Source organism: Dipodomys ordii, unplaced genomic scaffold (assembly GCF_000151885.1).
Source record: "Dipodomys ordii isolate 6190 unplaced genomic scaffold, Dord_2.0 Scaffold171, whole genome shotgun sequence".
NCBI classification, from domain to species: domain Eukaryota; kingdom Metazoa; phylum Chordata; class Mammalia; order Rodentia; family Heteromyidae; genus Dipodomys; species Dipodomys ordii.
Window position 1 is genome coordinate 381745 of NW_012267387.1, and position 27771 is coordinate 409515.

The window sequence follows — 27771 nt, forward strand, 5'->3', positions numbered from 1 at the left end:
ATGGGATTCCTGCAGTTCTCTTTGTGTGTTCTCAGCCTGCTCACGCCATTCCTGCCTTTCACTTTGAGTATTCTCAAGCTGCTCAAGCAAGTCCTGTTTCAGTTTTTGAGTAGCTTCCTCACGCTTATGATATTCCTGTATAAACTTTTGGATTGCCTCCTCTCTCTCCCTATCATGCTCATACAGAGTCCTTTGTATTCTTTCAATCTTTTCATTAATCATGTTTGCCAGCAGTGTTTGTAGAGCTATTTTGGAACTCTTCTCTGTATTATTCATTATCTGTTCTGTCCCCTGATTATCAAGATTGGGAATTGAGATACCCGGATTTGCCATTTTTCTTGTGTTTTTTCCGGCTTACTCTGCCCATTTGAGATGAAAGTAGCACCAGTTTTGTGCTAGAACACTATCTTAAGGCAAGCATCAACCAAAGTCTGAATTTGTACAATCAATAATCTACAGATACAATCTAGTTCAGCAGATACATCTATTCAACATCAGACAACTGTATGTTAATGGGCTATGGACCGCAAAGAAGAATTTGGAAAAACAGAAATTATTAGGGTTAGGGAGAGATGTGGGTATAAAATAGGAATAGATTGATGTAGGGAGGCACAGGGAGAGTTAACAAAGTGCTAATCTCAAAGCAGGAAATAGGTTGGGTAGGATGAAAATAGAGAGAGAGAAAAAAAGAAGAAAGGGAAAGGGAAAAGAAAAGAGACCAGAAAAAAAATAGAAAAGTAAAAATTAGTAATATTACGCAGAATCGAAAACAATCTATTTAGAAAAGAATATGAATATATTGAGAGAAGGGGAGGGATATAAAGGAGATGTGAAAAACTTAAAAATAAAAATCCTTAAAATATTATATAGATATAAAGAGGTAGTACTGCTATTAAGGAATTTAAGTCTCAGAGGTTTTGAATTGAGTAATAAATTTGTGGATTAAGTGTGTATACAATGGGGGATAGGGTCTAACAGTCAACTACTGGTTTATCTGAGGATGTGCAGAACAAGCATTAAGTCACATGAAAATAACAAAAGAGAGGAGAAGGTGAAAGGGATAAGAAAGGAAGAAAAATAAGATGAGAAGTTCAGTAGAGCTAAACAAAAAACAAAAAGATAATTAAAATAGAAAAAAAGAGAAAGAAAACAAAAAAAAAAAGAAAAACGCACACTCTCGTATCCCTAAAATAAAAATTATAAGAGGAAAAAAAAGTTTCTGGAAAACAATTTTTTTTCAAAAAAGGCAAAAATTAAAGATTAGAAAAAGGTTTAGAAAAGAAAAAAGAATTCTTATATATGGTACCAATACACTCTCGTATCCCTAAAATAAAAATTATGAGAGGAAAAAAAATTTCTGGAAAACAATTTTTTTCAAAAAAGGCAAAAATTATAGATTAAAAAAAGTTTTAGAAAAGAAAAAAATTTTGTTATATATGGTACCAAAAAAAGAAGAAGAAGAAGAAGAAGAAGAAGAAGAAGAAGAAGAAGTTCTTTGATTTTTTGGGGAGGGATGGGAAAAATCTTGTATCTCCCTTGTGTCCATAACCAGCCTCTTGTTGGAGTCTCTGGTATGGTTGTGGTCCTGTGGCTTGGTTGGTTTCTTAAGTCAGTTTTTTAGAACAGGCAGAAAAATGCTCTGCTTTACCCAGGATTTGGCGATCCTCCTCCCAGGCTAGTTCATTGGGAGGCAGATCTGCTTGGAGTATCACCAAAGAGGGGGATGCAGTGATGAGGCTAGGTTCTGGGTAGAGTTGAGGCCTTTCAACAGACAGTAGCTTTTCCCGGGGGCTATTTTGTGGAAAACTCACAGAGCCCAGCCAGGAGCCATTCTCAGGGTTTCTGTTTACTGATTTTCAATTGATTGTCCAGGCTGCTAGAGGGAGGGGCAGCCTCTGGCTCTGATTACCCTGTGAAGAAAGCCACTCCTAGGGCTGGCGCCAAGCTGGGTGACTTTTCCCTCAGTGGAGCTGAGTCTGCCAGGTCATGGCACCGTTAAGTTCTTGTGACCTGCTAAATGACTCGTTTTATTCCAAGGCCTGAGTTGGAGCTGGCAGCTCCTCTGAGCTTTGTTGGTATCCAAGATGGAGATCTCCAGTGCTGGGCGGGGAGGGGTGGCCTTCCCTCCTCTGCTCCCTGAGAAGGAGTGAGGACGTCAGGCTTCTATTCATGCCGAGTCTTGGTTCCTGGGTCATCTCTGGTCTGTGAACTGCAGGATGATGATGTCCGCTCCTTATAGGTTCTTGCTGTTGTTGAGTAGAATCCGCTCACCCACTGGGTCTGGCTCCTCCATCCTGGATTCTCTGTGGCTCAGGTATGGCACCCTGCGCTCGCTGCCGCCGCCACAGCTGCCGCCGCCTTGGTGGCTACTGGCAAGCACTCAGATGTGTCTCCTTGCCTGGATTTCCCCTCTCTGGGCTAACTCTCTGTCCTGTGATGGCACAGTTGGTGTGATTCTCTGGCCTAGGACTTTTCACTGGAACTCTAAAACTGCTTTCTATGCGAGAGCTTGCTTAGATTCCAGCTTCTCCTCCACCATCTTCCCAGACTGGCTCAAGTGCTCTACTTCTTGAGCCACAACACCACTTCCAGTTTTCTTAGTGGATTATTGGAGGTAAGAATCTCACAGACTTTTCTGCCCAGGCTGGTGTTGAACCACGATCCTCAGATCTCATCCTCCTGAGTAGCTAGGATTAAGGTATGAGCCACCGGCACCCAGCTAGCCACATTTTTGTGTGGTTTAAATCACTTTATTTTATTACCTTTTTTTTGTATGTTTTTTTGGTAAAACTACTGTATAAAGGACTTAACAATTACATGAGAAAGCTAATGAGTTCATTGCCTATCAAGCATTGTTACCTCCTCCTTTGTTTTTCCCCTACCATCCCTTCCCTCCCACCTTCACAAATTACCCCACCACCCCCCTCAGCCAAATTTGTAGTTTGTTTTCAATATAGTATGTTGTACATCTCATTTTTACATTGGGTCAACCTTTATCCCATTTAAGCATTTTGTTTTTCACCCTCCCCTCCCCAAATTAGAGAAATGTATATGAAAGAAGCAGGGCACTGACATCAAATACAGTAAAATTGGGGGTTATAGTATGGGGAAAGATCATAAAAAGAAAGAAAAAATTCACATGGTATATTATAAATACTTTAGAAACAATAGCAAGAAAGAAAAAAAAACACTTGTATCCCTACCTATCTGGTCATGTGTACGGAGCTTTTGACCTTTTCTGCTTGTCCTAGACATATACTAGTTATTGCAAATAAGGGAAACCATGGGACCTATGTTTCTTTGGGCCTGGCTTACTTCGCTGAATATAATTTTTTCCAAGTTTTTCCATTTCCAACCAAATGGGGCAATGTCATTCATTCTTATGGAGGCATAGAATTCCATTGCATACATATACCAAATTTTCTTGATCCATTCATCTACTGAGGGGCATCTGGGTTGAATCCACATCTTAGCTATGGTAAATAATGCTGCGATAAACGTAGTTGTGCTGATAGCTTTAGTATGGTCTTGTTTGTGACCATTTGGGTAAATGCCCAAAAGTGGAATTGCTGGGTCGTAGGGGATCTCTATATGGAGTCTGTTGAGGAACCTCCATATTGCTTTCCAAAGTGTAGCCACATTTTTTAAATAGTAAAAAATATTGAACACATGTGGAGATTACACTGTGGTAAGGCTAGAAATTACCATGCAGATATCATGACAATTAAATGAATTATTTTTCAACCATAAACAAATAATTAAATTAACTTAAAAGTATTCAGTTTAATTAAATGATTAATACATAATTAGATAAATTGTTTTTTCAAGGTAAATTTCAACAAACATATCATAGGAACAAATAACAATGAAAACAATATCAGAATCTATAAATATAAAAAAGGAGGAATAAATTGAAACTGTAATCACCTTTGCTTAAATCAGGGATACAGATACTATACTAAACAACATACAATGCACCTCAAGGAACTACACAAACAAACCAAAAATCAGTAGAAGTAGTGAAATAATCAAAGAGAAGAAAAAGAATTAGAGCATAAAAGACAATAGCAATAATCAATAAAGCAAAGAAGAGGGTCTCCAAAAACAACAGGGTGATCAGACTGAAGTCAAAACCATAACCAATCAAATGGGCAAGCAACAAAATTACACATACCAACACATACCTCCCATTATTCTGGATGCCAGAATCAATATGGTGGAAATAGCCTTATTATGCCAAAACCACCTACAGATTCAGTGAAGTCTCCATCAAAATTCCTATCATTTCCTTCGCAGAAATAGAATAAGCAAGACTAAATTTTGGGGAAAAGAAAGTTGTCAATTAGCCAGAGCTATCTTAAGACACAAGAACAATACTGAAGTATCCCTATACCTGTTTTGATCTTCTACTGCAGTGCCATAATTAGGGGGGAAAATACCCATAAAAGCAGACACATAGATCAAAGAAATATAGAACCAAGACGTATTGGCAAACAACTCTAGGTATTGGAATCTTGGAGATGTTGCCAAAAATACATTAATTAACCATGACACCCTTGGCAAGGGGTGGAATTGGCAAAGTGGGTATACTTAAATAGAACTCAAATACCACATAAAATAATAGCAAGAATTAAGCTCTGGACATGAAAGTAATAAATCTGTTGTTTCATTCACAGGGCCCTACATTCTACCCCCAGCACTGGAAATGCAAAGTAGCTGGGGTTGCACCAAACTTAAAACCTTCAACACAGTGAAAGAAATGGGAGATAGTCAAATGAATGGTTGAAAATCTTGCTAGCTATTCATCTCACAAAGGATTGATTAATAGTGTAAAATTGAATACCAGCATCAAATCCAGTGAAAACAGGGGTTATACCATGGAGGAAGAACATATAATAGGAACAAAAGAAATCACGCAGTGTCTTTTAAGTACATTAAAAACACAAGCAAGAAAAAAAGAAACAGAAAAAACTCTTGTGTCACTGGCTTGGGGTATATTTTGGTTAACATTATCTCATGTGGTCATATATACATAGCCTTTGACCTACTCTGTGCATGTCCTAGACATACATTACTGACTGCAAACAAGGGAAACCATGGGACCTATGTTTCTTTGGGCCTGGCTTACTTCACTTAATATGATTTTTCCAAGTCTTTCCATTTCCTAACAAAAGAGGCAACGTCATTGTTTCTGACAGAGGCATAGAATTCCATTGTGTGTGTATGTGTGTGTGTGTGTGTGTGTGTGTGTGTGTGTGTGTGTATCACATTTTCTTCATCCATTTATCTACTGAGGGGCATCAGGGTTGGTTCTATATCTTACATATAGTAAATAATGCTGCGATAAACATGGTTGTGCTGGTAGATTTGGTATGACCTTGTTTGTGATCCTTTGGGTAAATGCCCAAAAATAGGATGGAAAAAAATCCAAGCAAGGAACAAACACATGAGTAGACACTTTAAAAATTAAAACGTACAAATGCAAAAGCAATACAGAAAAATGTCCAAATATTTGAGTAATGAGGACAATACAAATAAAGCTACATGATTTAACCATCAACCCAGACAAAAATTGCAGTTTTGGTGATGGCATCTAAAAATTAAAGATTGGAGATTCTTTACGGAATTGAAACTACTTATGCTGATGGCCCATACTTATAATGCTAGCTGAACAGGAGGCTGACACCCAAGGATCCTGAGTCAAGGCAACAGCATCAGAAAACTTCATGATAAACTTTCTCTCCAATTAACCAACATAAAGCTAGAACTGGAAGCGTGCCTCCATGAGGTGGTAGAGCATCAGCCTTGAGAGAAAAAGTCAATCAAATGTGCAAAGCAAGCCAATAACTAGTAGCTCATGCATAAAATTTTTCTAACTCCCTCCCCCCAAAAATTTACTAACCCAGACCAGACTTCACTTTGTATCTGTGCCTAGGCAGACAAACCCATGAGACTCTGCTCGCCTATTAACCACCAGAATGTTGGAAAGAATTGTGGCTCAAGTAGTAGAGTGCTAGCTTTGAGTGAAAAAGCTAAGTGACAATGTTCAAGCCCTGAGTTCAAACCCAGGTACTGGCAAAAATAGTAAACAAATGAATTCAGAGGGAAAAAAATACAGGTTGATCCATTTTAACACGGAGTTGTACAGGAAACTATGTTTAAAATGAACCTTACAACTTCACCAGGGAGGAGGTGGTGTGGAGTTGGGGAGGTGAGGAGGGAAAGGATGGCAGGAGAAAGACAGAGGAGGTAACAATGCTCAATAGGAAATGTAATCATTGGAGATAAAAATCTTACAGATTTTCCTGCCTGGGCTGGCTTCAAACCTTCATCCTCAGATATCAGATCTGTGAGTAGTTAGGATCACAGGCATGAGCCATCAGCTACAATAAGAATGTTCATCAAGCAGGGCGCTACTCATGGGGCTGAGATCTGAGGACCGAGGTTCAAAGCCAGCCCTGGCAGGAAAGTCCATGAGACTCTTATCTCCAATAAAATGCTAAGACGCCAGAAATGGCACTGTGGCTCAAGCCTTTAGAGTGCTCGCCTTGAGCTGAAGAGTGCAAGGACAGCGTCCAAACCCAGATTTCAACCCTCACAACTGACCCAAATAAAAAAAAAAAAGAATGTTCATCAATGTCTTCAAAACGGAGCTTTCACTAAAAGAAAGTTCTCATACTACTGGCCTGGTGGGCAAGGAAATGTGGCTGCAGCCTTTTACACAGAACACATGACAGTATTTCAGGTTATTTGTAAGAACATCATTTCATCTTCTGCAGTGACCGTTGGCATGCAGGAGATACCAAGGATGCTACAGTAAAGCTAAGAATTTACCAACATTGAAAGGTGAACCTGCATGGAAGGAAATAGAGTCCATTCTTACTACCAGGCAGGAAAACACTCAACAATATATGCAAGAGAAAATACGCAGCTGTTCCTGCTGCAATAGGGATGGAAGGTCAGTGTAGTGAAGACAGAGATAATTGATTGTTCCCTCATCCATTGGCACATCCCAGAATATAACACCCAATGGGAATAAAATGATGAGTTACTTACGGTATGTTCTCTTCTTGCCTAGAACCTTCACTGTTACTAAGATGAATTCCCAAAGTGTGGAGAGGGAAAAACCCAGCGATCATGACATCTCCATCCATGTGTGCTCGGTGTTTCATTGCAGAAAAGCAGCTAGTTCCAGCCAAGGACCTCACAAGGAAGGGAAGCTGGAGAAGAAGGAGTGTGAAAGTCATAAGGTACATCCCTGAAGCCTCTGCCAAGCAGGGAGGAAGTGAGACACACAGTGTCAGATACCTTTATTCAGACATAAGTGTGCTTATGTGTCTTTTTATTGCCAAAGATTTATGCCATAGCTCATCTTCCATCAAAGCCTCTTGTGAGTCCCCAGAAACCATATCCTGAGGCTCTACATCTGTGTCCTTCATCCAGGAGAAAAACATGAGCTGGGAAACATGTTTGTGGATTTGCCTTCTTTGGCCTAGGTGCTATGATTTCATCCAAGACCACAGAGAGTGAGGCCCCAGAGATGGGGTTATCTTGGATATTTTTTATCCAACATCTGTGTCAGGAAATCATTTTCATGAAAGCTATTTGGGATGATGCAACTGGATTGTCTCAGAGGATGTCATGTGCTGTGCATGATGCAATGTCCTGAAGAGTCTGTGTCTGTGAGATGTTAACCAAAGTTATGAGAGCATCACACCCAGAGAGTCGATTCCCACACACCATGTCAGAACAGCCACCGAACATTGGGGGTTGATCCAGCCAGGTTTCAATGGGAATTCCGTGTGCAGAACCCTCCAGAAATGCACCCATTTACTACCTGCCTGAGAGAGCAAAGATTCTGCAGAAACCAGCAATTACATGTCAATTACTCAAAGTAAATGCCGAAATTGCGTTCCACTTTTGCATTCTGAACTGTCACTCTCAAACAGGTAATTATTACTAAAAAGCTAACCTAGGTATTTTCATGTTGCAGCTTTCTGAGGACAGATGATAATAGAGGAAATTCTTCTCAATGACAAACCAAAATCAATATCAAAACCAACTATATGATTTTTATTTTTCCACATATGTTAAACCCAAATTCCATACAGAGACTTCAGTGGCTCTTTAGGTCTGAGATGCCTCAGGGCAGTGAGCATACTCTATACAAGGATGTGGTGTTGGATGTACATTATGGTACATTTGCTCATATTCATGCACTGGATATCAGAAAATATGTATCACATTTGTACTTTTAAAATGCAGGAGGAAAAGAAACGCCCCTTTCTCATAAGATTGCAGTTTTTTGTACTTTTGTATTCATTACATTACATATGATTTTTATCACTTATTTTTTAAATTTTTAATAGCATATATTAGCTGGACCTAGGATTTATTTATATATGTATATGTATGCATATGTATGGGATATGCATATGTATGGGAATGAGTCACACAAGGAGGTGGCACTAGTCCATATCATAAATCTATACTTTCTGGAGGAACCTACAGACCGATTTCCTTAGTGGGTGCCTGAAATTACATTCTCATGATTAGTGTTTAAGTGTCTACTTTCCTACATCCTTAACAGCATTTGTTATTTCTATTCTCTATGACTGACCTTGTCACCGGAGTAAAATAAAATTAAGTGTCATTTATTTTTGCATTTCTGGTAAGCCAAGAATATTGAGCATCTCTGTATTTTTATTAGCCCTTTATACTTCTGGTTTTGAGAAGTTTCTTTTAGTTTAATTACCAGATTGTTGATTGGTTTGTGCATTCTTTAGGAGTGTAATGTTTTGAGCTTCCTGTATACTCTGGCTATTAATCACTTGACAGCTGTTTAGTTGGCAAATTGTACAAGCCACCTATTCAGTTTAGTGACTCTTTGTTATGCCAAATGCTTTTAGTTTGATATAATCCCATTTGATGATACTTGCTGTTATATACTGAGTGATTTCAAATTTTTATCAGGAAGTTACTGGCTATACAGCATGCTCTGCTGTTTTTCCTATCGGCATCATATTGTTTTATCTGAAATTTTATCTCTCTATTTTCTGGAGGCTAGAAAAACAAGGATCATTCACAACTTAGAGCACCCTGGGTTATCTGACCACAGTGCACAGGAGGAGATAACTGTAAGTTTAGTCAGGAATGGGGTAGCTCTGTGAGTGTAAGCATTTAATCAGCACATGTTGTGCCCCTATGTGTACAAGCATGCAGCCTTTGCAGTCCGCCTGGCTCATAGACTAGAAGTCTCTCTGTCACCAGCAATTGTTTCTAGGATTCTAGAAAGGAAGCTTTTAAGGTGAAGCATTTATCCATTTGGTGTTTTTAAGAGTTAGCAGTGTATTAAGCAGAACTATAGTTTACAAACTGTCCACATACACTAATAAGAAACCTTTAGCAGTTCTGCATACAATGAAAAATGGAAAAAGGATTTTACCTGCTACCCCAGAAAAAGATGTAGTGTCTCCATCTCCATTGCATCATTGTATGTAAAGTTTGACATCCCTGGTACCATTTGGGTGACACAGAGCAAAACACTGATATTGTGAGCTGGGTCCAAAGAGCCATTTATAAGTTTTTCTAGAGCTCTATCTCACTTGTTGTAGATGCTGAATTCTTCAAAATGCTCAACCCAATATTAAAATTTATTCCACAAAATACAGGTCGAGACTCTCCATATACAGAAGCAGATGAAGTGGTAATTTCTTGGTCAGGACTGAGGAACTGATGTGTGAATCCTGTCCAAAGGAACCATAATGCCTAAGACCATTTTGCTCACAGGGCACTTAATATGCAAAAGGTGAAAAAGTGTTTAAAGCTACAAACTTCTTTTTTTTGGGGGGAGAGTCCGGTAGTGGGGCCTGAATTCTGGGCCTGGGCGCTGTTCCTCACCTCTTCAGCTCAAAGCTAGCACACTACCACTTGAGCCCTAGCACTACTTCTGGCTTTTTTTCTGCTTATGTGGTGCTGAGGAATCGAACCCAGGGCCTCATGCATGCAAGACAAGTGCTCTACCACTGAGCCACCTTCCCAGCCTTATACCTACAAACTTCTAAGATGTGTTAGGAAAGAAATGCCTATGTACAAAGTAAGAGTAACAAGAACTCATAAAGGCAAAAATAGTATGATTTCAGAAAATACTGAGAATGGGTTATGTTTCTCAAAACAAGGTTCTATTTGTGACTTCACCTCAGGAAAAAATGAATATTAATAAAAATTTTTGCTTGTGGTATATGCCATCCAACCAAAGAAGCATTACGTGTGTAGGGGAAGGTACCACCCCTCTCTTATTGTCCAATGGTGACACTTCTGTTTGATGAAAAAGGATCTCATTCAGGGTCTGGTATACAACATACATAGCACTGAATGTATTGTAACTCTCTTTAGACATATCATGTAAAATGTTTTCTGGTAACTATTCCAAGAAGACATTGTGTGGACAATTCTCCCTTGCTACACAGTCAGACTCAGAAACAGGTCAATTAAAAGAGAGAAATCACAACCTAGCAAGGTAAAAGTCTTCTGAGTACTTAAAAGGGATAAGCCTTTCAGAGGGGGGCCAAGATGGCGATGGAACAGTAGGGAAAAACCACAGCTTTCTCCAACCAAGCAGAGATTTCAAATTCCAATGTTTAATTCCCCCAAAACACCAACAACATAAAAAAGATGAACACCCGGAGAAAGAAAGAAGGAAAAGAAAGAAAGAAAAAAGAAAGGAAGGAAGGAAGGAAGGAAGGCAGGAGGGAGTGAGGGAGGGAGGAAAGAGGAAGGAAAGAAAGAAAGAAACAAAGAGGAAAGAAAGAAAGAGAAAGAAAAGAAAGAAAGAAAGAGAGAGAGGAAGAGAGAAAGAAGGAAGGAAGGGAGGGAGGGATGGAGGGAGGGAGGGAGGGAGGGAGGGAAGAAAAAAGAAAAGCACAAAGACCCTTCCACCAACCCTTGCTTGCTGCACAGCAATGCACCAAACCGTGGCCAGCCCAGCACAGCAGGGGGCTGTCAGAGACCCCAGAGCCACAGGGGGTCATCTGCAGATTACCAGCACAAAACACACCCAAGGTGACTGGGCTGGACCTGCTGATTTCAAACAGAAATCTCAGAGCTTGGAACCTGCACAAAGATCCTTCCCCCACCTTTAACCAGAGCGCTGAAGCCCCATCCCGCCAAAACCACTGGGCCTCAAAGCTAAAGGGGGAACCCCAGAACTTCAGGAGTCGTACACAGAACACCAGTGTAGAAGACTCCCAAGGTGCTGGTACCAACACAGAGTGCAAACAGAGACAGAAACTTCAGAGCTCAGAACAGGACTGAAGCCCCCTCCTCCACCCCTCAGCCAGCAGCCAGCTCAAAAAACGCTTGCAGCACTAACAAGGACAGCATCAACAGAGCAGAGAAGGTAAGAAGCACAGACCCAGAACGGCCACCACACAGCCTAGTCCACAGCATCTCAACCAAACACAGAGCACAGTGGCAACTAGCCACCTACATCACACAGAAATAGCAATCTGCAACAGCACCACTGGAGAGTTCCCAACTAGCTCCAGGGTGAGTGCCCCACAGGGGACAGCATCCCCCCAAAGGAAACCAGCCCTGCCACCACCTGGACTACAGGTCCCACTAAAACTGGGAACTGTTAAAGTGTCCCACCAGCCTGTGGAGCATATTTAGTCCTCCAGGATTGATCAATACCATCCCTGGGAGGGAGCTTGAATGACCAAGCCAGGAACAAGCCCACAGGACACAGCAGCAAGCAAGGGGAAAAATCCAAACTGCATACCCCAGCTGAGTACCCTGGGATCATACCCAGCAACACAGGCCCAATTGGCATGCCCCAGGCAAGAGATTGGAAGCCAGCCAGTACTGGGGATCCGGGGCCTGAGCTGCACAACACACCCATTCTGGTTAAAATCAGAAGCAGAGCACAAGCTTCTGCAGAGAGGTACAGCAGGGAACCACACCCCCTGGGAATTGTGCCCTGTGTATCCAGGGCAGCAGAACTAGAAGCCCAAATCCCACCAGAGCCTGACTTCTATATCCCAGGCTGGGGATGGGTCAGCTCAGGCTGCGAGCACCTGATTATAGTCAGGAAGGAACTCATAGCAGAAACCAGCAAATGGGAGAGTATATCCAGAACACCCAGTCTCACCAAAAGCACCCATAGGAGAAAGCATGAGTAGTCTAGGCTGCTCAGTCCTTGGCTAAAGGCAGGAACTGCCTGTGATCTCCAGCAGACAGCTGAGAGCCCTATGTGGGTCAGACTACCATCTGCTGGTCAGACTCTCCCCCAACAGAACAGAGACCAGGTACAGACTCTCTCAGCCAGCCCAAGGCCAAGAAGAAGCTTCATCAATTGATCCAGGAACCAACCCAGAACCAAGCAAAGACTGCCACTTGTTAACCGAAACAGTCAGAGTTTCTGATTAGTCCCCAAGAATCCCTTAATCCCCATAAGAAAAATCACAGAGAAAAATTACAGGAAATGCTCAGGATAGCAAGCTACCCCTAAAAGCCAGCAGCCAGCCAGGGGAGAGGCCCAGTGGAAGAAAAGCAGGAAAGGAAAACAAGAGATGCTGGTGGCAATGACTCAAAAATTAAAGTGAGAAATAAATCAGAAATTTAAAGAACATAGAAACGAAATATCAAAAAAGATGCAGGTGGCTCAGTGGTAGAGTGCTTGCCTTGCATGCCTGAGGCCCTGGGTTCGATTCCTCAGCACCACATAAGCAAAAAGAAAAAAGCCGGAAGTGGCGCTGTGGCTCAAGTGGTACAGTGCTAGCCTTGAGCTGAAGAGCTCAGGGACAGAGCCCAGGCCCAGAGTTCAGGCCCCACGACCGGACCCCCCCCCAAAAAAAAGATGCAGGATTTCAAACAGGGGATGCAAGCAAAATAGATGCAGTACACACCTTGCTAAGAGTTGAGATTAATACTCTGAGAACAAAGAAGCCATAAGTGGCTCAATTTCCTCTATGCAAAGCACATGGAAGCCAAAGTTAACAGAGTGAACGAAATGGAAATTAGAATCTTCAGATCTCAGTCTCCTCATTAGCTAGGAATAAGGCAGGAGAAAAACAGTGCCTGGAAGTTTCCTTTACCTTAGTGGATTAAAAATTAGTTTTGGAACAGCAGAAGTTATTTTTCAAACTCCAAGTGTATTGACTTTTAATTTTTTGTATTACTTTAAATTTTTGCTAGTGTATATGGTTAAATTGGGCTTTAGTATGAGAGCTTTGAATGGGCTCAAAAAGTCTTTTGGTCAGACACATCTTTGTCCAAAACTTTTATTTCCACTAAAATATTTAAGCTATCTTAATGGCCTCCAAGCATATGAAATCCCCAACATTTAGATACATTATACCTAAACCTTTTGCAAACAACATAAAAGTTGATAAAAATTTTTCATATATCATTTGTCATTAACCACCCTGCACACACACACACACACACACACACACACATACACAGTGAGAGAGCCATGACTCATGACCCACATCCACCTATTTTTTATGAGTAAAGTTTTATTGTAACAAAACATTATAAAGGTACATTTTCCTTGTGCCCTTCTTCCTGTCTCTATCGTATTATTTATCCATGAACTTTACTTTTATGTGCCATTGTCTTCCTCCATGCCTGACATACATCCACTCTTACTTCAAAACATCAAGACATCCATGTGTTCATTCTCTTCATTAATTCATTAAAGAAAATATGTATTGTGTAAGTTTACTGAAATTTCAACTAAGAAGAAATTAGCAAGGAACACAAAATACTATACAAAAGCACTAACATCAAATATTCTCCTAAAAACTTCACATCACAAAATGAGGATTCAGAAGTTTACTCAATAATATAAACTCAATCCTATTAATGGAATTCCTAAAATTAATAAAATAGACAAAAGTTCAATAAAAACTGATGCATATTTTGATCATGTATTTGTTAACATGCTAAGGAAGTTGGAAATCTAATTACATTTTCATTTGTTAGACAGCATGCCCTCAAAAGAAGACATACACAATTTTTTTTACCAATACACTGTTATATTTTCAAGAAAAATTTAACTAATAGAAACCTCTCATCAGTCGTTATCTACTAGAAATGCAAATGTGAGAAGTGTTTCAAAGTTAGCCTGGGCAGGAAAATGCCTGACACTCTTATTTCCAATTAAAGACCAAAGAGCTATAAATGTACCTGTGACTCTAGTGGTAAAGCAGCCTTAAGTGAAAAAGCTAAGGGACAGTCTAAACTAGAATTGAAGCATATACACATGAATTTCATTAATATCAGAAGAAATATGTAATAAACACTGGAAAGATGAGATAGGGATGTTATTGTGTTTATATGTCTTAAATATGTGATTATGTAGATATAGTATAGAACCTACTAAGTCAACCTAGTTGATGCAATAAGTAATGCTTTCCTTATCAATTTAAGAGATCTGAAATGTGACAGGTAAAGATGTTCATGTTTCAATATTTATATTTTACTAGGAAGGGATGAAATTACAAGAACTAATGTTAATAGTGATTGAACAATAATAAATTGAAAGGTATCTCCAGCCATGGAAGAAAAAATTTCTATGCATCACAAACTTTACTTTTTAGAGAAAAATAAAAATATAATTTAACATTGTAATATTAAATTAAGTGCATTTTTATACCTTATGTAATCCGAACCAAAAACCTTAGGAGGAAAGAACAGAGAGGAAGGAGCAGGAGAGGAAAAGAGGAAAGTGGCCAAAGGCCAGACCAAGAAAGAGACAGAGAGAAACTTCCTGTGAATGAGATTATGGGATTATTGGGAAAGGAAAACCTGTGATTAGAATACTATCAGTAATAGTATTAATATTAAACAAAACAATCTCTAAGGATAATATAAAAAGATGAAACTTTGTAAAGAGAAAAATGTAAGGAAATGAATTAGAGGATTTTGAAACATGGTAGTGTGCAGACAGGAATTTAGTATACCTAAAAATCTAGAAAACTGAGTGAGAAAGACAATAGTGAAAAGACATTAACAAGAGGGCATAATAGGATTGAGTGCAGAATACAAAGGATGAACCAAAAGTACATGAGAAAGAATTCATTTTAGGTGATCACTGCTGCTTGAGAATACCACTACTAGAAAAAGAAACTACTGGCCTTTATTCACTGAGGTAAAAACGTCATCATACAAATGAATATGACAATGGAAAGTTGATACAGATTTAGATCAGGCCATCTATATACCAATCAAACATATGAGCTCACTCTTAAGAAGGCTTATTTCTTCTACTATGTCTTTTATCCCTAAAGTCATGCAGAGAATTTCTATTTGGCATTAACAAGATGATATAACACTTTGGGGCAAAAATGCAGCCTAGGAGCCCTGCACCAGAGGCCAAGATGGAGAAGACCTCCACAGCCACCATGACCTTCCCCTTGGCACTGTGGTAGACAGGCAGGAAAGTGACCCACACACTACAGAACATCAGCACGCTGAAGGTCAGGAATTTGGCCTCATTGAAGGTGTCAGGCAGGTTTCTGGCCAGAAAAGCCATGGTGAAGCTGGACAGGGCCAGAAAACCAAGGTATCCCAGGACACAATAGAAGGCAGTGAGGGAGCCCTTGTTGCATAGGATGATGATGTGACCATGTTCAGAGTATGCATCTGTATCCACAAAGGGAGGAGAAGTTCCCAGCCAGAGTCCACACAGAGTCACCTGGATGAGGGTGCAGATGGGGATGATGAAGTTAGGAGCTCCTGATACCAGCAGCCACCTCATCCTTCTCCCTGGGGAAGTGGCCTTGAAGGCCAGAACCATACTCACTGTTTTGGCCAACACTGTGGAAACAGCCACAGTGAACACAATTCCAAAGGCAATTTGCTGCAGGATGCAGGTGACTGTGTTGGGTTGGCCAAGAAACAGCAAGGAACAGAAGAAACAGAAGATAAGAAAGATGAGTAGGATATAGCTGAGAGCCCTGTTATTGGCCTTGACAATGGCAGTGTCATGGTGTATCACAATCATTCCAAGAACAACAGCAGTGAGCATAGAGAAGCAAAGAGCCATGCAGGCCAGACCCATGCCCAAGGGCTCTCCAAAATCCAGGAAACTTTCAGCTCTCAGGAGGCACTGTCTTCTCTGTGTGTTAGCATACTGATGATCTGGGCACTTTACACACTGGTTCATATCTGATAAGAAGTGTAAAGTACAATTACTTCTTGGTTTGAACTTCCTTTTCTTCAAAGATAATAGCAAATTGTTTACTTAGGTGTAATCCTAACATAATCTACCATAGTGCCAGCATTGACTGTCAAAAAATCATTTTTGTTTCTTTGCTAAACCATAACATCTTCCCTCCCCCTTGCATCTTCTTCAGTATTCAGGCTTTTTTGTTCAGTTTTTTTTCTTTCAAGTATTATTACAAGTATTGATAAGGTGCTATTTAGAGTATTCTAATATCCTAATAATTTTCTATACTTTTGCTCACACTAACTGTTAGAATTGTGCAGATTTCTGCAATCCTATTGAAAATTGTAAATAATGCAGCTTTCAATTCCCTACACATCTCTGAAAAAGATTAATTTTGTTCCTGTGGCAACGTCCTTGAATTCATTTCATTATATTGATCTATCCAACTAATCTGTGAATATTTAGGAAAAGAGAAACCAAACTTGGACACTATATTCATGCTCCCTTCTTAAATGGAATCCCCCTTTCTGAGCTCTTGCTAATTGTCATGAGCAGTTCTGGGTACTGACATGGTTGGATTGATGAAAACAAAGGAGTGATGAACAATTTCTTCATAAGTCATGGATTTACCTGTTCCATTAGCAATCTCATTCTCTGGGCAAAGATTACAATCAAAACAACAAGCAGCCTTTTCCTCTTGAAGAGATGTCCTGAATCCAGGACCACAACTCTCACTGCAGGCAGAGTGAGGAGTCTGAGGAAAATCAGTTCTGTGTCAGTAACTAACACTCCAAAAAGTCCATTGTTTTAAAGAATTGTATTAAAAAGCATAATGTTTCTATGCATGTAAGTGAAGTTGATTAATTCAATTATGTTATAAAAACCATATATCATGATTCCAAAAGGCTTTTGTGCTACAACTTTTATTTCTAACCTGTTGAACTATTGAAACATATGGGATCGTTAAAAGGTAGAAACTAATGGTGAGAAAGTAAGACCCAATGTAGATCCTGTAGAATTTCCTTGAATTCATGTCATCATATGTTGTATCCTACTCATCTGTGGCATGGGGAAGAAAAAGGAGGAGACATCCCTTTCAGAGGGTTGTGTGAACCCCAGGGCCATCTTCCTCTTGATTTTCCAGTGGCCACGAAGAGAGAATCTTCTCCAGTCATATTCAATGATTACTCTCACCAAAGATGCCCAATTAGCAGGTCAACTAACAATTGAATGAAAACTCCATCCATACAAGGGAGCAAAGAAACATCTCCACCACATAAATTGATTCTTCATGTACTCTATCACAGTGTTAGGAAGAAAGGTACAGTTTATGTTTTATGATAATATAATAAGTCAACATTTAGAAATGTGTTTGGTGCTGATTGCAAGGTTGTAGGCACTGACCTTCAGTTTTTTGCTCAAGGTTATCAGCGCTCAACCACTAGAGTTATAGCTCCACTTCCAGATTTTTGAGGTTAATTGGAGATAAGTCCAAGCTTTCCTGATGTTCACATCTCAGATATTTCAGTTGCTAGCATTATGGAAGAAAGCTGGCATTCAACCAGGTATAAATTTCAAGGGTAAATTTTGCTTATATGTATGTCCTTAAAATCACTATTATTAGATCCAACTCACCTCCGTAGTACGTATGGCCCACTCTACCATATCTTCAGATAAAGAGAGTTGATTACCATATGCAGAGCATATGGAGAAAACTTTCCTACTTTCACTGTAAGTTGAAGACCTTCTGGAAAATTCCAAAGGTTCAGAATGTCATATTCTGGCTCTAATTTTCTTTTCTCACCCAAAATCATTACATCTCCAGCACGATTAAAAAATTGGATGTTCTTTATAAAAAGGTGCAACTAAAAGAGATGCATCATTATATGGTGAAGAAACGCTCCTGGTTGCCTTTATCCAATTCTGAATTCTAGAATAGCACAAACAGAAATGAAGTATTCCAAAAGAAAATCTATGGAGGAATAAAAATAACCTTCCTGAATCCTTGTCACTCAGAAAAGGAGTAGACGGCCTTTTTATGGAGAAATCAATAGCAGGCAAATAGCCATGAATAGGACAATTTTTCAGTTACCGACATTCATTGTTTTTATGAATTATTGAGCTTGGTTAAATTTTTATGCCAAAATCCAAAATTAAATGAAACTAGATGACTTATGAAAATATGGATTAAAAATGCTATTTGGTAGGTCATCATTTACAAGTACTGAAGTAATTCAGGGAAAAGCTGAATTTACACTTTTGAAAACAGTAGCTAATGAGCATGTTAATGATATTTTTAACTAGATGAATTAATAAGCCATGTGGAAGCTAAGATCTGAGGATCATGAGTTGAAGCCATGCCAGAGAAAAAAGTCCATGAGACACTTATCTTCAATAAACCACTCAGAAAATGACAGAAGTACAGCTGTGGCTCAAGTGGTAGAGCACTATTCTTGAACACAAAAAGACATAGAGACACCATCCAGACCCTAACCTCAAGCTCAAAGACAAGCAAAAATATATCTTACTGGTTTCTCACACTAAAAAAGAAATATATGTATGTAAGTATATGTATATTGTATACATACATACAAACAAACATACATACATACATATATACATACATACATACATACATATCCATGGTATATATTTTCTCCTTGTTACTGACCTGGCCTGTTTCTCTTAAGAGCAATGAACACATGTATAGAGTTCCTCACCAAAATTTCACCCATTATTTACTGGGTTTTGAAAAACGCCTGAAATATTTAATTTTATACAGTAAGAGACCCTCTAAGAAGTGTCTTTGCTCATGGTGGAAGGATTAACTGCCTTGATAAAATCTGTGAATCCAGAAACATCTGCATGATGGTGTGAAAAAATGAGAGGTACATGGAATGAGCCTAGCATGAAATAGTTCCTTCTCGTGGTTAAATCACACTGTGAGTTCATGATGCAAAATTTTCCTTTTACTAAAAGTTGTTCAAAACACATCATTAAATCTAGTAGTGATTCATTATCACCATATATCATGAGGACATTTGCTGAATATTTATTTATCTGACTATATATTGTCATGAATTTGAATATCTGTGAGACGAACTTGCTTGACATGACTAGCCCATAGGCTACGCAAAGTCTGTTCTTAGCCATTTCTTCTTTCAATTTAACAAGAACCAACAAACTATTCTCATCCTCTGATGTCAACAGTCCCACCCAGTTCCAGTTGAAGTGAAGCAGTAAGGAGACCATGGCAGTGGCTATTGATGTGTCCTTTGGGCCATCTGATACAGAGTAGGAAACTTCTTATGGTGACTCAGAGCATGAACAAAAGGCCCAAAGGTAAACTAAATGCAAAGACAATTGGATGCTCCATGAATGAGAAGATTATCATCCATCACAATCTTAATCTTCAAGTATGTTAAGAACCAGTTGAAGTAGGTGAAAGGTACATTTTTGTTTTAGTTTTTGAGGAAAACAATCAGTATTTGTAGAAAATATTTGTATGTCTCTTGTGCTTTGTCACCATTTCCATTAACTACTCCCATGTTTATTAGCCCAACCAATTCCCTGATTTTCCTAATTCTATTTTCACATATGTACATTTAATGTAATGTTTTTTTTCACTCATCCATTCCCTATTGTTCTTACCTTATCCCGTAACAACTAATCTGCTCAGAGAAGATATGTGTCAGCTTTCTATTGTTCATATTTTTATATTCAGTTGATCAGAAAAGGTTACTCCATGGAATTCTATCCCCATATATGCCATACTTTACTCCAATTAATCATATATATATATGACTACATATGTGTTCCATATTTATTTGATATGACATATTAAGTTCTAGCTTTCGCATATGAGAGAACACATCTCCCCTTTATCATTCTGAGCTTGACATGACATTCAATATAATATCTTGTCCAGGTGCACATGTTCGTGTGTGTGTGTGTGTGTGTGTGTGTGTGTGTGTGTGTGTGTGTGTGTATGCACATGCGCACACATGCATGCCATGACAAGGGCATGAACTCAGGCCTCATGCACTTCCTTGGCTTTTGCCTTCAATGTTGGTGCTCTACCACTTGAGCCACACATTCATTTACTGGTTTTGCTGGTTATGTGGAGATAAAAGATTCCAGAATAGCTGGGATTAGAAGTGTGAGTCACCAGTACGCTGCTCAGCATATCTGCACACTTCAAAGTAATTTTGCACTTTCTGAATTTTTAAATTATTGATTACACTTGAAACAATAAATAATCCATTTGTTTCTGTGATTCTTCCATCTCATTTTTCAAACAGTGGGCATATACATATCCTCCTATTTTTGAGTACTTATTCTTCGATACAACAAAATTTGATAGGTTCATAAATCCAGGCTCTTATCATTCTCTCCTAACACCTGGAATACCACTTAATGAAACATTTTTATATTCCCCTACCATGTCAACCTTCACCTGTGGAAATCTGTAGAGTTCCAGCAATGTCCCATTGTGGACAGATGTTATTCCTAATGGTCCAGTTAGTACTGCTATAGACTTGCTCTCTCTTCTACAGGAGTAGTTTGGAATCTTGTATTTCCCAAAGAGCCAAATGAAGGGATTCTTAAGTACTGCCCAACTTTCGAAGTAAATATCATAGATATCAAATCCAAGATTCAAGTTATGTAAAAGTTCAGGTTTTGTTGATCTCCTCAATAGCAAAAGACAAGGCCATCACAAGCTGATAGTTCTTGAAGATAAGCCTGCATAATGAACATAGAAATTTACAAGGAATATTTCAAAAGTTATGACTTTGATGGCCCCACCACCGACCAAAACATATATACATCTATACATATTTATTCATATATGTACAAAAATGTAGACTCTGTACTTGGCAGATCATAACATTATAAAAGTAGACCTCAACAGCAGAAACCATCACAGAAAATACTCAAACTCATGGAAACAGAGTAATTTATTGCTGAGAACTAGTAGGTCATCAAAGAGAGAAGAGGTGAAATTTAATCATTTTCAGGATTCAAAGTAAATGAAGACACAAAATACCAAATCCTTTGGGAAACAGCAAGACAGTACTCAGAGAAAAATTTATATCTATACATGCTTGCAACAACAATTTAGAAAAATCTCAATTCAATACCCTAATGATTCAACTCAAGCCTCTAGAAAAACCAGAGCAAGTCAAACCCAAAACTAGTACACAGATGAAAATTATTAGAGCAGTATTAAATGAATCAGAGACTTAAAAATGCATACACTCTGCAAAAACAAAAGATAATTATTTGAAAAAAATTAACAACATTGACAGGACCCTATCTAAATTAATTAAATAAAAAAGAGAAGCCACACAAATAAATAATAATTAGAGATTACAGGGGAAATCACCACAGATCCAACATAATTCAGAATATTCGAAGGGAATACTTTATAAGCCTCTTTGGCAACAAAGATGATAATCGGGCAGAAATGGATAAATTCCTATATACCCAAACTGAATCAGGAAGACATGAACTGAATAAACAGACCCAGCAAAAGCAATGAGATTGAATTGGCAAGAACTGACCTTCCAGGAAAAACCCAAGACCTGATGGCTTCAGAACCAAATTCTGTAAGACTTTTGAAGGAGAATTATCACCAATACTCCTCAAACTCTTCAATGAAATAGCACAGGAACACTGCCAAACTCATTCTATGAAGCTATCCTCATACTTATCCCCAAATTAGATAAGGACACATCAAGGAAAGAGAACTTTAGACCTATCTCCTTGATGTACACTGTTGTAAAACTCTTCCACAAAATTTAGAAAATGATCAAGAAGATCACACATGATGATTGAATGGGATTTATCTCAAGGATGCAAAGCCATATTAACAGAAATAAGTTAATTAACATATTGCAACACAGCAACAGAAGCAAGGAAAGACAAAAGCCACATGATCATCTCGTTGGATGCAGAAAAAGCCTTTGACAAGATCGAACACCTCATTATGAGAAAAGCTCTGGAGAAGCTAGGATCCGTGGACCATTCCTCAGTATAAGAAAGGGTGTGTATGAGAAATCTACAGTCAGTGTTATGCTGAATGTGAAAAACTAAAGGCATTTCTCCTAATATCGGAAATAAGAGGTTATACTGTCTCTTTTCCTTTCAAGATAGTACTGGAATTCCTAGCAAGCCAAATAGGCAAGAGAAAACCATGCAGGGAATCCAAATATGGAAGGAAGAAGTAAAACTATCCCTTTTTAAAGATGGTTGAGGGACCCCAAAATCTCCTTCCACAGCCTACGGAGTTGATCCAAAACTTTTTCAAAATAGCCAGGTATAAATCAACCCACAAAAATCAATACCATTTTATGCCATTACCAAGAAGATCAAGGCTGAAATCAGAAAAGAAACTCCATATAAAATACTTACTAGTTAACCAAGGAGGTGAAGTACCTCTATAGTGAAAAGTTTAAAATTTTCAAAAACAAAATTGAAAAAGTCTTAAGAGGATGGAAAGATAATCTGAGCTCCTGGATTGGAAGATTTAACATTGTGAAAATGACAATACTGCCCAAAGCAAATTACAAATTCAATACAATATCCATTAAATCCCAACAAATTTGTTTAAAGATATGGAATGCACAGGCAAAAACATTCAAATAACAAAAGACCCTGAAAAAATTATATTAAGTGAAATAAGCCAGGCCCTTGGTTTTCCTTATTTGAAAGACCTAGTATATGTCTGAGACAAGCAGAATCAGTCAGATAAATTGATGTTAGGTGAAATGAAGCCCAAGATAAGGACTCAAATGTTTTTTTTAATTTCTTGTTATTGTTTCTAACATATATATATATATATATATATATGATATTTCTTTGTTGTTTTTTATGTCCCTCCCCCACGGAATAACCCCTGTTTTCACTGTATTTGATGTTAGTAAAATTTGTGGAGGGGAAGGGAAAACAAGAAATTGTTTAATTAGGGATACAGGTGGAACCATTGCAACAATGAGATGTACAAGATGTTATGTCGAAAAATGAACTTTTGCTGGGCACGGTGGCTCACGCCTGTAATCCTGAGGAGGCTGAGATCTGAGGATCATGGTTCAAAGCTAGCCCCAGAAGGAAAGTCTGTGAAACTCCTATCTCCAATAAACCACTAGAAAACCGGAAGTGGCACTGTAGTTCAAGCAGTAGAGTGCTAGCCTTGAGCTGAAGAGCACAGGGACAGTGCCCAAGCCCAGACTTCAAGCCCCAAAAACGAACAAAAAAAGGGGTAAACGAACTTTAGAACTTTGGCCTTGGGGGGCAGCTGGAGTGGATTGGGGAGGAACATGGGGAAGAATGGGGGGAGGAGGATATGGGAAGAGATGGGAAGGGGAAACAAAGGAAGAGGCAACAATGCTTGATAAGAAATGTACTCCTTACCTTGCCCATGTAATTGTAACCCCTCTGTACGGTATTTTCACAATAAATAACTAATAAATAAATAAGACCCTGAATAGCAAGGCAAGTCTTAGAAAGTGGAACATTTTTGGAGGAATAACAATACCAAACTTCAAACTCAATTACAGAACTATGGTAATGAAAACAAATTAGCAGCAGCACAAAATAAGCAGGACGACAAAAGGAACAGACTAGAAGACCCAGAATTGAACACACTGCATCAAACTTGTACTTTTAAAATGCAGGAGGAAAACAAATATCCTTACTCATATCATTGCCGCTGTTTTTTTTAACTTGAATATTCATTACATTATATGTGAATTTTATCACTTATTTGTTTAAATTCCTCACAGCATATATTAGCTGGACTTAAGATTTATTTACCTTTGTATATCTATGCATGTAATGGGCTTCAGTCTCAAAAGGTGGTGGCACTGGTCCATATCATAACTCAATAGTTTCTTGAGGAATCTACAAAATTAGTTCCTTAGTGGGTGCATCAAATTACACTCTCATGAATAATGTTTAAGTGTCTCCTTTCCCATACACACACACACACACACACACACACACACATGTATTTGTAAAAATGCTGTACAGAGGGTTTGCATTTGCATGAATAGGGTAATGTGCACCTTTCTTATCTAGCAGTGTTACCTCCTCCTTTCTTTTTCCCCACCAGTCCCTCCTTCCCACCTCCCAAGTCCTCCCTCTCCCACCCCGACATTGTAAAGTTCATTTTCAACATGGTATCCTATATATCTCATCGTCACAGCGGGTCAAACTACATCCCCATTTAAGAATTCTGCTTTATCCCTTCCCCTTCCCAAATTACAAAAATGTATATATAAGATGCAGAACACCAGAAACAAACATAGTGAAAACAGGGCTAATACTATGGGGGAAGAACCTACAAAAGAAACAAAAGAATCACATACTGCATTGTATGTACATGAAAAAACAATAGCAAGAAAGAAAAAAACCACTTGTGGCCCTGTCTTTGGATACATTTAGCTTAAAATCATGTCATATGGTCATATGTACATAGCCTTTGAACTTCTCTTCTTGTCCTAGACCTGTACTAGTCATTGCAAACAAGGGAAACCATGGGACCTATGTTTCTTTGGACCTGGCTTATTTCACTCAATAAAATTTTTCCCAAGTCATTCCATTTCCTAACAAATGGGACAATGTCATTCTTTCTGATGGAGGCATAGAATTCCATTTATATGTGTACAACATTTTCTTGATCTTTTCATCTACTGAGGGGTATCTGGGTTGGTTCCATATCTTAGCTATGGTAAATAATGCTGGGATAAACATAGTTGTGCTGGTAGCTTTGGTATGACATTGTTTGTGATCCTTTGGGTAAATGCCAAAAGTAGAATAGCTGGGTCATAGACGAGCTCTATGTGGAGTCTTTGAGGAACTTCCATACTGCTTTTCAAAGTGGTTAAATAAGTTTACACTCTGACAAACAATGCATAAGGTTCCTTTCTGGCCACATTCCCTCCAGCATCTGTTGTTATTAAATTTCTTGATTACAGCCATTCGAACTGGGGTGAAGTGGAATCTCAATGTTGTCTTGATTTGCATTTCTTTCAGAGCTAGAAAATTTGAGCATTTCTTCATGAATCTATTAGCCACTCTCTCTCTTTATGTCATTAGCCCACTTATTAATAGGGCTGTTGTTTATTTGAGGATTTGTTGTTGGGGGACTTAATTTTTTGAGTTCTAAGTATATTTTAGATATGAAACCCTTGTCTGTTGTATGGATAGTAAAAATCTTCTCCCAATCCGTGGGCTTTCTATTGATCTTGCTAGCTATGTCATTTGCCCTGCAGAAGCTCTGCAACTTTATGCAATCCCATTTGTCCAATCTTTCTTTGATTTCTTGTGTTTCTGGCTCTCTACTCAGAAAATTTTGGCCTGTGCCAAGGAGCCCTAGAGTTTCTCCTCTTCCTTCATTTAATGTTTTCAGAATGTCTGCTTTTATTTCCAGGTCTTTAATCCATTTGGAATTGATTCTGGTCCTCGGGGGAGCTGCTAGCTCCAACTAAGGCCTTGGAATAAAACGAGTCATTTAGCAGGTCACAAGAACTTAACGGCGAAGTGACCTTCCAGATTCAGCCCCATCCAGGGAAAAGTCACCAGCTCAGGCGCCAGCCATTGGAGTGGCTTTCCTCACTGGGTAACCAGAGCCAGAGGCTGCCCCTCCCTCTAGCAGCCTCCAAAATCAATTGAAAAACAGAAACCCTGAGAATGGCTCCAGGCTGGGCTCTGTGAAGGTTTCACAAAATAGCCCCAGGGAAAAGCTGCTGTTTGTTGAAAGGCCTCAACTCTACCCAGAACCTAGCCTTATCACTGCATCCCCCTCTTTTGTGATTCTCAAAGCACATCACCCTCGAGGGGGATCTCAAAATCTTGGGTAAAGCAGAGCATTTTTCTGCCTGTTCGAACAAACTGACTTAAGAAACCAATCAAGCCACAGAACCTCAAGCAGACCAGAGACTCCAACAAGAGGCTGGTCACAAACACAAGGGAGATACAGGATTCTTCCCACCCCTCCCAAAAAAATAAAAAAAAATTAAAGAACTTTTTGTTTTTCTTCTTTTTCTTCTTCTTCTTTTTTTTGGTAACTTATATGTATATATAAAAAATTTCTTTCCTAAAACTTTTATTAATCTTTAATTTTTGCTTTTTTTGAAAAAAAATTGTTTTCCAGTAACTTTTTTTTTCCTCTTATAATTTTTGTTTTAGGAATACGTGAATATGCGTTTTCCTTTCTTTTCTTGTCTTCTTTCTCTTTTTCTTTCTTTTTTAATTATCTTTTTGTTTTTTGTTTAGCTCTACTGAACTTCTGATCTTTTTTCCTCCCTTTCTTAACATTTTCACCTTTCCCTGTCTTTTGTTCTTCTTCATGTGACTTAACTCTTGTTCTGCACATCCTCAGATAAACCCATAATTAACTAGTAGACCCTATCCCCCATTGTGCACACACTTAATCCACAAATTAATTACTCAATTCAAAACCTCCGAGACTTAAATTCCTTAATAGCAGTACTACCTCTTTATACCTATATAATATTTTAAGCATTTTTTTTAAATTTTTCACATCTCCTCTATGTCCCTACCCTTCTCTCAATAAACTAACATTCCTCTCTAAATAGATTGTCTCTTAATCTCCATAATAATATTAATTTTAAACTTCTATTTTGTTCTGGTCTCTTTTCGTTTCCCTTTCCCTTTCTTCTTTTTCTCTCTCTCTCTACTTGCATCCTACCCAATCTATTTCCGGCATTAAGATTAGGACATAGATAACTCTCCCTGTTCCCCCCACACCAATCTATCCCTATTTTTTACCCACATCTCTCCCTAACCCTAATAATTTCTGGTTTTCCAAATTCTTCTCTGTGGTTCAAAGCCCATTAAAATATAGTTGTTTGATGTTGAATAGATGTATCTGTTGAACTAGATTGTATCTGTAGACTATTGACTGTACAAATGCAAACTTTGGTTGATAGTTGCCTTAAGATAGTGTTCTAGCACAAAACTGGTGCTATTTTCATCTCAAATGGGCAGAGTAAGCTGGAAAAAAAAAGAAAAATGGCAAATCCGGATATCTCAATTCCCAATCTTGATAATCTAGGGTCAGAACAGATAATGAATAATCCAGAGGAGAGTTCCCAAATAGCTCTACAAACACTGCTGGCAAACATGATAAATGAGAAGTTTGACAACTTACAAAGGACTCTGTATGAGCATGATAGAGAGAGAGAGAGGAGGCATCCCAGAAGTTTATACAGGAATATCATAAGCGTGAGGAAGCTACTCAAAATCTGATACAGGATTTGCATGAACAACTTGAGAATGCTCAGAAAGGAAGGAATGGCGTGAGCAGGCTGAGAACACTCAAAGAGAACTGCAGGAATGCCATGAACGGGAGGAAGCTAAACAAAGAGTAATATATGAATTGAGAGACCAGGTAGAGAATACACAAAGATCACTAAAGGCATTCATGGAATCCATTAACAAAGAGCTGAAGGAAGTCAGGGAGACCACAAAGGGAATGCTGAATGGAACCCAACAGAAAGAATGGGTATCCAAAGAAACCATAACCAATCAACTAAGTGATTTGAGAACAAACACTGAACACCAAATTAAGG

General features: G+C 38.7%; 2 protein-coding genes across 2 annotated transcripts in view; both read right to left on the minus strand.

The window, feature by feature from the left end:
- The window catches only part of LOC105998707 (vomeronasal type-2 receptor 116-like), a gene marked incomplete at its 3' end in the record, with an annotated part of 31513 nt that extends 23683 nt beyond the window's left edge, over positions 1–7830 (minus strand). The window contains exons 1-2 of the mRNA XM_013033495.1: positions 7741–7830; positions 7057–7220 (exon numbers count right to left, since the gene is read on the minus strand). Of these exons, the coding sequence (XP_012888949.1) occupies positions 7057–7220; positions 7741–7830 (254 nt within the window). The remainder of the gene's footprint in view (positions 1–7056; positions 7221–7740) is intronic.
- A 7420-nt stretch (positions 7831–15250) lies between these two features.
- The window catches only part of LOC105998708 (vomeronasal type-2 receptor 116-like), a 36869-nt gene continuing 24348 nt past the window's right edge, over positions 15251–27771 (minus strand). Inside the window, 4 exon segments of the mRNA XM_013033496.1 lie at positions 15251–16173; positions 16805–16928; positions 17810–17878; positions 17881–18039. Coding sequence (XP_012888950.1) covers positions 15251–16173; positions 16805–16928; positions 17810–17878; positions 17881–18039 — 1275 coding nt within the window.